The sequence below is a fragment of the Dermacentor andersoni genome, chromosome 2 (assembly GCF_023375885.2).
Source record: "Dermacentor andersoni chromosome 2, qqDerAnde1_hic_scaffold, whole genome shotgun sequence".
Taxonomy (NCBI): domain Eukaryota; kingdom Metazoa; phylum Arthropoda; class Arachnida; order Ixodida; family Ixodidae; genus Dermacentor; species Dermacentor andersoni.
The window spans coordinates 93,843,074-93,855,106 of record NC_092815.1 but is presented as its reverse complement, the minus strand read 5'-3'; the positions used below and the strand labels follow the sequence as shown (position 1 = coordinate 93,855,106).

Here is a 12,033-nt window from a genome sequence, read left to right as displayed (position 1 = left end):
TTAAGTTGCAGTAATTTAAGGAATAATCCAGCACAAAAAATGTTTACTGAGGCATGCCTTAAATGTGCGTAGCCACTAATATAATAAAATTTAATGTCATAGCAAATATGTGAAGAAACTTTCAAACTGTCCTTTTCGCACTAAGCTGCTACATGTATATTACAACTTCATTCTGTTACTAACCTCCTCATAGCTTATCCAGTGAAGTTCTTTCAAGTCTTTACTCCAGTAGCCACAGGCTTTCTTGTTTCCTGGAAATGTGATAACATTACACCTTGGATACCAATTGAACATGCATATTTCATTTGCTGCACAATGTTACGCTACTAACAATGGGGAAGAGATGAGATCTTTATCCAAAAGAATGAGAATAATGCAAACAGTCTCCACTGTTGCAAATTATCTCAAGCTGATGACACATTCGTGCAGAACTGATGTTGTTGCCCTGGCAGATAAGATATAAATGGGACATGCGGCATGTGGCATCGTGAATCAAGCCCTTCCTTCTAAAGACAAGTGCACTCATCAGAAGATAAAGAGGGAATACTACTGCTTGCATTTACAGCTCCGTCACATATTCTGTGCTCCCAAACCAGTTTCAGCACATGAAACACAAACAGTACTTTTCTGACAGGGTGATATTAGCTCAGCAGAAGGCTTGACTAAAGTCCTTAGATAAGATTTTGAAAGCAATGCATCCTGAATGGAATGTGCAGAATAGACTGGGCAGATAAGTGTGAAATGAGTTCTGACACAAAAGGCAATAGAAGTTGCCACAGAACTTTCATATCCTGGTTTCACGTTCCCAGAGCCTGCACCTTTACCAAGTTGAGCGTTATCTGGCTAATATAAATTATTTGCGTGGTGTGTCATGTGGCTTGCCACTTCACCAATATGAACTTTTACCTTTCCCAGATCATTAACAAGCCTTGAATGAAGACTGACTGATATTCTTGAAAACGAACTATACCACTCGTTTCTAGAAAGGGGCGCCAACTCTGTTGAAGACAGTGCACTGGAGGTTACTACATTTTTTTTCTTTTATGGCAACACATTAATATTATTGGTGGGCATATAGAAATATATGTGACAGTTATTGGTCAGCCAGTCAAGTATTTATTTTTTATTCTGTGCAACTTTCTGATTATTCACTTTAGAGCCATGTTGCAAATGCAGAAGTGAAGTCTGTCAGAGCTTAAGGCATGCTCACTTAGTAGGAATTCTAAAAGTAGTGCCAGTTTTGATATCCCTTTACAAACTTGCAGGGAAATGCACTGGTATTGCACTTAGATGGCTTACTCTTCCACAAAGCCTTTCTGGTGCAAAAAGAAAGAGGAAAAAAAAAACATGCCTACATGGTACATTAATAAGTATCATGAGAGAATTTGGGGAAGAATGGCTCTATAATGAGGTTAGTCTCACGATTCCTAGTAAATGAACATGCCTTTAATGCTAATCAGCCTATTCAAAAATTGCTACATGTGCTCTAAAGCAATAAATTAAAAGAACAATTAGTCAATATTACACAATAATTCATTTTATTATGACAGCAAATATATGGACACTCTAGGCATATTTATGCTGTCGGTGTTGCCGTGAGGTTCCATATAAAGTCCACGGGCGATAAAATTGTCACCGCACACCGTATGCCGTATTTGCAAGTGAAAGCGTGAAATGGTGAGCAGGCGATCATGGCTCAATCGGAAAGCAGGGAGGAAGCGCGCCGCCTTCCGTCGCGTGCAAGGCTTCAGGAGGGGGGGGGTTGTAGAGAGAGGTGCGTCGCCGCTGCTGCCATGTTTCCTCACTGCAGTGTTTTGACAGCGAGTTTCCGTGGTCATCAAGTCAGATGTTTCATATGTGTTCATGTAGGCTTGTGCGCATGACACCATGCTTGTTAATTCTTGCAGACAACTTTCTGTGGCTATGAAAAGAAAGCTACGGAGGCAAAGCATCCACAAATGAAAGAGCTTCTGAAAAGAGTCCCACATTTTAATCCAGGTTAGTTTAGGCTGTGGAAGGGAAAACATAAACACCTTATTAGCAAAACATACCAGTGAGTGTAAAGGTCTACTTATTTTGTGGCTTTTCCCTTCCGCGTCTGGGGAAATGCAAAACTGTCACACATGGAAGCTGCGTCGATTCAGCGCCTGTTCTGAGCAACCAAAAGCAATGTCAAACGCTGCTGGACTACTTGGCACAGTAACATATGTGCAGCCGCCACACACCCGCAGCTTTCCCTTTGTAGCCACAGCCGCCACAGAAAGTTGTCGACGAGTGTATAGCTGTCCACTAATTTGCTATCGCAATCGATGCTTCGCCTTTCGGGTGAAATTGCTACTTCTTTTTTTTTCCCGTTAATCGCGCTTTGGAAGGCTCTATTCTTCTGGCTGGCCCATGGCTGTAGGCAGGGCTCAGCAGCTGACGGTATTGGAATGGTCATTGCTGGTGAGCTGGTTCAGATGTCCAAGGTAAAAATTGTGTGGTGGCTGAGTGGCAACGAGCTGCCATGTTTATTGCAAAAGCCGGCCTGGCCATGGATACGGGCATGTTGATGACGGCGAAGAAATCACTATGAGGGCAACCATCCAGTGAGGCACCAAGCATGTTTTCCACCACCCACTGGGCAAACTTCATCCTCGTCGCTACTGCTGGAGTGGTGGCACTAAAGGTGATTATCATAGATTTGCTTATGTGTTGCCAAAAGAAAAGACATTATTGCTCCAATTGAACTGTCCCTTTAAAAGAATTGGCTCTTCATTTAAAGCAGGTTGCCCAATCGGCATATTGTGTGGGTACTAGAGCAAGAATAATTTTGACGACCTGAGGCTTTTTTAACGGGCACTCAAAGTGCAGTACATAAGCGTTTTTGCCTTCTACTCCCTTTGGAATGTAGCTGCGGCGGCTGGGAATCGAACCCGCAACCTTGTGCTCTGCAGCATGTGAGGCTGAAACATGCAGGATAACAAAGAAACTTGAAAGGAAGTTAAGGACCGTACTGCAAGTAATTAAAAATAAAACGACAGGCATAACATTAGGTGATAGGAAGACGGCGATGCGGATCATGGACATTCATGGTCATGGTCATGGACATTCTCAGCTGGATTTCTAGTTTTCTTTCCGATCGATCTCAATTTGTGTCTTTTAACAGAGCTAATTCCAGGGTGACAGCAGTGCCTTCAGGAGTACCACAAGGTTCCGTGCTGGGTCCGTTGCTTTTCTTGATCTTTATAAACGATTTGCCTCGTCACATAACCACAAATATACGTTCGTATGCTGATGACTGTGTATTGTATCATAAAATTTCCTCCTTTGATGACCATTTACAGCTCCAAAAATCATTTTCTAATTTTAGCTCTTGGTGCAATACCTGGCAAATGACAATTAACATCCGTAAAACTATTGTTATGACTTTCACTAATAAAACGACCCCTTCCGCTTTTACTTACAAAGTTATTAATACTCCAATTCAGAGCGTTAGTGAATGTAAATACCTTGGTCTTGTTTTCACACCCAGTATGTCTTGGTCGAAACACATAGATTTAATAACCTCAAAAGCACTGAAAAAGTTAGGCTACCTGCGCCGCACATTGACCACAGCTCCAAGAGATACTAAACTACTGATGTATAAATCACTAATCCGGCCTATACTCGATTATGCTTCTCCCGTCTGGAATCCACACAAACAGGGCGACATTAATCAAATTGAGGCCATCCAAAAGAAAGCGATCCGCTTCATATGCCATAGGTATGATAGGGATTCTTCACCGTATACAGCGCTTTCATCCCTCGGCTTACAACCGCTCTCAGATCGCCGACGGACGGAATCACTGAAGTTCTTGCATTGCATTATTAACTCTTCTTGCCGTATATCTTCAGATAACTACCTAACTCCTGCAAAACCATCTAATACTAGAAGTCACCATCACCTAAACATTGCACCATATTTTGCCCGTACGGACACATTTAAATACAGTTTATTTCCCCGTGTAATCGAGTACTGGAATTCTTTGCCTGGTGCTACTCGTTCTCTTCCTTTAAACTTATTCTTGGCGGCCATTGAATAGTTTTGGTTTGTGTTGGTTTGTATGGTTAGTATTGCCTGTAATACTATTTTCATTTCTCTGCCTTTCACACCCACTCCTGTAATAGCCCGATTGGGCTGAAGTATGTACAAATAAATAAATAAATATGCAGGCAAGACATAATGCAAAACAGAGAACTGTTGGTTTGCCAAAGGCAATGGCGTAAGTGCCAAGGCAAGGGAAACATAGTCTTGGGTGCCAGTTGATTAGATGGGAGTGATGGGATTAGGAAATCAGCAGGTATCCAATGTGCTTTAGTAACACAGGAAAGGGTTAAGTGGGAATTCCTGGAAGATACTTTTGCCCTACAGTAGGATATTACTAGAAAACTTGAGAGCAAGAATAAATCAATATAGGTAGGCAAAACGATTTTTAGAAATCTGTTTTCATTTCAAAAGTTGATTATTTCTGGTGAAAATGAAGGCCATACATTCCTTTTTAAAATTTCCGAGCCGGGACGTTACTAGCGGCAGATCAACACAACATACGATTTTAATGTATTTGCTCATGTTTGGGTAATTCTGGCATAGCAAAATGCGTTGAAATTTCTAGGTTGAGCTGTTGGTTCCTTTATAATGAAAAGTAGTCTTTCTTTATCAAGAAACAATTAACTATACCTGAATACATGCTGTAAAAATCAATGCCACAATGAGCTGGTGAGGAACCCTCAGGGTCGTGGTGGCACTGTCACCTCTCTCTCATTTCTGCATGTTTTATGACTTGCCAAGTCTTCTTTCAGGGTAAGGGTGTCTGTTTTGCTATTGCAGAAACATAGTTTACTAACACAGGTTAACTTAATATATCTCTCAGTATCTCTCCAAAAGAGACTCACAACTATAATGATCTCCAACCGTTGCCAGTGTCCTCTGTTGACATGCTATTTATAAAATTAGGATTAGTGCTGTTGCCGTCTCTCAGTCCTTGTATTGCACACACAGGGTATCATTTTGTCTTCAGCCAGCTTTTTCTCCCTCACAGCTGCACAATGACAGTGTCAGCAGTTCACATTGCTGCTTTACTGCACGCCGCAAGCAGTCTCAGCTCTCTGCAGTTTTTTTCTTTCCGTGTTTTGTTACTGCACTTCAGTACACTGTAATGGCATCAAAAATTACTTTTTTTTCCTCTTCTTGTTCACTCTCACTTTCTTTCCTTAACACACTGTGGCAATATCAAAAAAGCATTTTTACTGCAGTGCATCGACGCTATAAAATTTGCTTCCTTTCCTGAATTTACTTTTTTTTCCCTCCTTTCAGGTGCTTGTGCTGTATAGTGGCCTACTGCAGTTATGTGCTTTCATCTATTTCTTCTTTTTCTTCGTTCACTTCTTGTATGGTTTTGTTAACCATTTCCACAAAATAATGAGGGTAGTGTGCCAAGACTGAAGTCAAAGGCTTCTTTTCTTGTGTGTGAGTTTAATTTAAATGGCTTTTCCTAGGAGTGCACTTTGTATACTAAATTTTTAGCTACTTTTATAATCTGGAAATACCATCTTAATTACAGATGTGTGACCACCAAATGATGCATGCGCATATTACAGCAGTAAATTAGCTATCTACCATGTCAAATGGCTGCTGCTGGATTACAGCTAACACAAAGCAGATGCTGCATTGTTTATTGGTTTTGCCAAAGCAAAGGCAGCTGCCTGTCTCGGCATTTTCCAGTTCAATGTGGAAAGTGTGCACGCATGCGCGCGCGCGCACGCACGCACGCACGCACGCGCGCGCGCGCGCGCACACACACACACACACACACACACACACACACACACACACACACACACACACACACACACACACACACACACACACACACACACACACCCACACCCACACACACACACACACACACACACACACACACACACACAGTAACTTGATAATTGAAGATAGAAAAAATTGCGATGGCAGGGTTCCACAGTAAAAAACAAAAAGCAAGAAACTAAAACCTCCGAGCAAAAGCTGAATATTTTACAAAATTGTTCAGCAGCTTGTGATGACACTTCTTCATTAACATAGGAGCTTAATGCACAATGATAGAGAAGACACACAATGCAGATGTATTTATTTTTGATTAGAAACTAACTGTGGTGTGGTGAAAAATTAGGTAAAATAAGCATTTCCTTTTTTTTTAATTCAGTAAACACATTATTAAAGTCATTAAAGTCATGTCTGAGGCATTAACTAAGGGGTGGGGGGTGGGTTGGGGGATGAAGATGTTATGGATGCATCAAAATGCCTGAAAGCCCATATTTCCAGTGGCAAACATGAATGAGGTGTGTCAGTGCACTTAGGTGTCTGCGCATGAGTGTTGGGTGCCATTGTGGAATGTTCTCTTGTTCTCACTAATAATGCATGCTATGTGTGGGAGGCGCAGGCTCAAGCATGTCTGCAGTAAGTGATGTTTGATATGGACCCAAGGCACCAGCACAACAGCGAGACTGCTACAAGTCAAGATATGACAACAGTGTGTGTGTGCTTTGGCCAACAGTTCTTTCCCTCTCACTCTGAACAAGAATGTTCCCAAGAGAGCACTAGTTCGCTGACAGCCCTCTTTAAATTCACCTTTGCTCTTTAGCAGCCTTTAGGAGCTGACTGCATTTTAGATAAGAACACAAATGTCTTGTTTTTGTTCTACAATGCCTTGTTTTTGCCTACACTCTTTTTGCTGATCAACCTGGTTCAACTCTAGGCTGTAAGCCAACGCTGCCACTGGAACCAAGTGGCCTATTGCAAGAAGTTCCAAGAAAGTGATGTCTGCTGATTGTATTTGTTAAAATGCAAATCAGTCATAAATACCAGCAATTGTGTTTCCCAAGAGAACCTTTTTCTAAAGCTCTTGGTTTGTAAAAAAAGGAACTCATTCATTTCAAGACTGCTGTAAACACGCTACACAATTACGCACCCAAGTTATAAGCAAGAAACGCACGTGAGGGATACTGCACAATAATATTCAGGCAAGTTTTTATTTAAATTTCTATAAATGACCTAGTCTGCAACCTTCCAAATGTGAATACATAGTTCAGATGATAGAGACGGCTTGAAGACATGGTAAATAATTATACCTGACAAGGACACAATATGCTTTAGGAACTTAGTATCAATATTATCGTACCAGATACAGAGAATATTTTGAAGTTACTAATACATAAAGCATATCATGAGAAGCCAACAAGAAAGTGATGTCTGATGAAAACTGATAAAAATGGGCCCTTAGTTAACACCCTTTCTTCTCGTTAATATATAAAGCAATATCTTGAACTGTGATGTCAGTGGGTGCCATAAATGGGCATTCATACTCCAATATGGAACATTTGAATGGTTTTGGTTAAACAAAAGCATGTGTCTTGTTGAGAGTGGGGTATTCTCACATGGCTGGAGAAAATGTTTTCTTTGCATGGTCTGGTAATACAACCTGCTTCATATAACAGAACAGTCATAGAGTTTCATATCCCTATAACTAGAGGGAAATCTGGCGCTGCGATAGCTCAACCATCGTGGGAATGACGGGAAGTACAGGCTACAGATTGGTGCTCTGTTGACTGGCGAACTAGTCTACAGGTATTTCTTGGCAGTATTGGTTTCACTCCAAGCGCAATTGCTGTAACCCGCAGTGGGACAGTGTGACACAATGCTCTCTGCCTTTGGTTCTGTTGCTCGAAGTGGCGATAGCACACTGGGCCAATGGCTGAGCCGATGGATGTGTCGTGTTCTGGTGACTAAGCTCTGACGAGACAGCTACGGCATTGTAAACATTTAAAGAACGTGTTTTGACCATTTTGACCTTGGTTTGTTAAGTGTGTTTGGTTGGCACTGTAACATTGCGTGCTTTATGAAACTTCAGAAGAGCAAAAAGAAGGCACCACGGATACAAGACATGGACAGCTGTACTTCTAGTGACTTGACATTCAAATTTGATTGAGGGCTTCATAACGAATTGCTCGTTTATGTGCTCATTGAAATGTGTTTCAAGACACTTGTGAACACAAACTTGTGGTAGGAAAGGTTGCTGTTTTCTGGCTGTAGTCTGCTGGCGCAAAATGGGTAAGTACAAAGCCACACCATAACAGCTGCTGGCACATGCTTCAGAAGTGGTACATGAATATAAAATATAATGAAGCATACCAGTAGGAGGCCACAAGCACCCTAGCTAGCACTGCAGCACATGTGCTTAAATGTACTTGAAGACGTTCAGCAATCGTTACAGCTGACGCAGTTTTTCGAAAAAGCAAGAGAGTTTGCAAATGCCTGTCGTCTGCGAGAAAAGTCTCGCATTCGTAGCGAGCAGGCGTTGTAGCAGACGACACTTGTAGTATTCCTCTCAAAGGCGCAAGACTTTCTCCCACTGCAAAATTTTTATTTCCATAAGTACTTGAGTATTTTTATATAAGTACATGCATGGCTGTTATTGCTGTTGTATAAATAAATAAATAATTATTCTCTGACGCTAAATCGGGAACAGAATTGCTGAAGAATGCATACCCCGGTGTGCCTTGGTGGTAAACCGTTCCTCAAAGTCATGCAAACTTTATGTAATATGTAGTGCACTATATAATATACTACAGAAATAAAATTCGATTTTACGCAATAATATTTGAGCGTAGCTTCGTTTACTGTGCCTTAAGCAAACGCAACTAGTCTAAAGATCGAAGTCAATCCGAAGCCTGCACTTCCCATCATTCCCATGTAGGTTGAGGCAACGCTCAGGAGAGCCCCCGTAGACACTAGCGCCACATTTCCTTCTAGGGTATTTATTTAAAAACTCTATGAGAACAGCCTTCATTGTGAAAGATGTGTCCCCATCATATATGTTTGAGGCTTCACACTCAAGCTGCTTTTGTTACACGATTCTGCAGGTCAATGCATACACCTGTGTGCTGCTGGAAGTGCACTTGTGACTGTACAAAATTAGCATGTGCATTTTGGATATCTGACTGCAGGCAAAGGTTAATTAAAAGATTACTAAAAATCCTCGTTTGTGACAGGTTAACTGATGAGTAGGAGTGTTATGGGAACATAAGCTTCCTTGCATTGCTACAACATGAACACCTAAGTTTTAACGAACTTTCTAAGTTAAATGAGTGTATTGTAGGGGCTACAACTAAGGCTTCATTAAATTGATGATCAGACTTCACTTACAGTAATGACGTTTCAGTGTTTATTTTTTAAGGCAAAAGGCTCAGACAGCTCATGGGACGAAAAATGCGATGTCTGGCGTTATGGCACCAAAATTTATAGGGAGGCAAGCACTCGACCTTTGGTGGGAGTCGAACCCACGACCTTTGGTGTTAATTAGGGTGAATTATGCCCTCAATTTCTTTGTAAGAAAGCGTGAAGCTAAAGCATGGCCTTTGGCATAACTAAGACAAATTTAATTAAGACAGTTAATTACAATATAGTTAATTAGATCACTAGAATTCATGATCTTTGGTGGGAGTTGAGCCCACATGGAGATATGAACAAACCGGCCATATTTCCAAGTTGGATTCCAATCAACACTGTGAAGGTCAAGAGTCGAGACCATGACCTCTGGCGGGAGTCAAACCCTCAACCTTTGGTGGGAGTCAAACCCGCAATCTTTGATGTTACTTAAGGGGAAGTTAATTAAGACACACGGACTGACGACCCAACATGGAGATATGAGCAGACCAGCCTTCCCAAGTTGGATTCCAATTGACATCATGAAGGTCGAGAGTCGAACCCACTATCTTTCGTGTTAATTAAAGTGGGATGAATTAAGGCACAGTTAATTAAGATAAACTTAATTAAGGCACACGAACCCACAACCTTTGGAGGGAGGCAAACCCTCGACCTTTGGTGTTTCTTTAAAGGAAGGCTGAAGCAAAAGCGAAGAAGTGTCAGGAGGATGCTAAATGATGATGAATGTGGTGTTTTGTGTCACACGAGGATGCTAAAATGTGACAACGTGAAGTGGAGGAAGAAGACGAGGAGGCAGAAGTGAAAAAAAGAAAACTTTCAAGGAAATCTGACAAGACTCCTGTGGCTCAAGTACTGCCTACACAATTCTCTAGAAATCCCAGGTTATAACAAAATTTAGTGTCCAAAATTGGACCTCCTCTCTTGCTAAGTCTTCTAAATGACAAGTGTCGAAATTGATCCCCTTTGCGAGTACAGATTTAGTGCAAGCTTCAACTTCACAACAATTTGAACTAGAAGTTCACTCGTAATCAGAGTCTCTAGGCAATCAGGATGTAGACATGGACCCTCAGATTCACAAATGCCCCAGATCTCCTAACAAATTACATAGTTCTCCTACTAACTCCAAAACTAAGAAGCACGCAAAAGATTCCCTTAATAGGACAGACTTTTTGAAAGGAAGTATCTTAGATCAAGCAGTTGCTGCTGCTCGGCTTTCATCAACTCCAAAGGGTGCTCCAATGGAATTTCCGGTCAATACTTTCTGCTACTACAGATTTATTATACCTCACATCCCAACGTACTCCTGATATTATACTGTTAAAAGAGACTTTGTTGACAGCTGGTAAATGTTTTCATTTAAAAAAACTATCGTTTTCGATTGGACAGGACTTCCCGAGGTGGAGGATTGGCTTTGTTCATTTCATCTAAAATTTGTCATAGAGCAAAAATTTTATATCACAATATATCTCCTGAATATAAACTTTAGTAATAGAAATAACACTTCGAGGCTGCGCACTGCTCTCTATAGTTGATACCTACTTCCCTGCTTGGATACAAGATGTTCGTACACTTGAAGTCACTGTGGACTACTGCAAAAAGAACACGTTCGCAGGTGACTTTAATTCACATCATGTGGCATGGGAGTTTCACACTGATGCATCTGGGAAATGTTTATGGGACTGGGCCGCGTTTTGACGTCAAAATATAATCAGTCCAGAGGAGTTCCACAGGATTCCGTTCTTTCTACAATTTTGTTTAATATTCTAATGGGTTCAATTTCACTGTGTGATGATGGACAGGTGTATGTTTACACAGACGACGTTGCATTCGTCGCGTCGGCGAGTCATATTCAATCACCGCAGAGAATATCACAATCGTATTTATCAATACTTGAAGATTGGCTTGAGGATCTTCGTATGTCATTAAATGTTGGCAAGAGTGCCTTGCTTGTTTTCCCTTAAATATACCGGTTAATGTCTCCCTCCTAGAACCGACAAGAAATAATAATTCAGTGTGGCTTTATTAAGTATCTAGGCATTATATATGATCCAAAACTTAGCTGGAACAACCACATCGAACATGTAACGTCTAAGGCAGCGCGTGCTGTCAGCATGATTTGCAGACGAAGTCGTTGCTGCTCTTGGCTATGCAGGGACACTCTCATTATGATTTATCGTATGTGTGTTCAACCCATATTGGAATTTGGGTGTTTTATTCTCTGGTCAGCCAGCATACCAGATTAACCCCCTCGTTTTTCTAGATTGAGCAGCTCTCCAGATTTGTCTTGGTTTGCTAAAATTTGTTGCTAATGTATTATATCAAGAAGCCCGACAACTAGGACAAGCCATCTACGAGGCGGCAGGGATCCGTTACGATGAATGGGAGATGGATACCCTCTGCCCCAACTTCCAGAATCTTCTAGCCGTCAGTACTCCACATCAGGACCATGCAGATAAGTATCAGTGCATCAAAACAATCAAGTTCAATCGCAAGGAATATGAAGTTGGAGCCTACGAAACAGCGCCGGACGTTAGAACTGAAGGAGTCATCCGAGGTGTGCCTGATGAAGTTTCCCAGAGACGTTATGGCAGCCACTATTACACCACGAAATCCGACGGTGATCGCAGCTAAATGACTGGGAAACACCACAACTGTGATAATTTTATTCGATGTTTACAAGGTTCAACGTACGTGAGTTGTGGAGGAGTGGTCACAGGATGCTCGTTATACAGGAAACAAGTGGACTTTTGCAAACAGTGTAATAGACTCGGACACAGAAGCGACGTGTGCCCGAA

The 12,033-nt window shown here is 41.4% G+C and overlaps 1 protein-coding gene across 2 annotated transcripts in view; it reads right to left on the bottom strand.

Annotated features, from left to right (window-relative positions):
• LOC126541626 (long-chain-fatty-acid--CoA ligase 5-like) overlaps positions 1-12,033 on the bottom strand; it is an 87,770-nt gene that overhangs the window by 47,799 nt on the left and 27,938 nt on the right. For both annotated transcript variants that reach the window (XM_072286470.1, XM_050188470.3), the window contains one exon: positions 184-251. In XM_072286470.1, the coding sequence (XP_072142571.1) occupies positions 184-251 (68 nt within the window). The remainder of the gene's footprint in view (positions 1-183; positions 252-12,033) is intronic.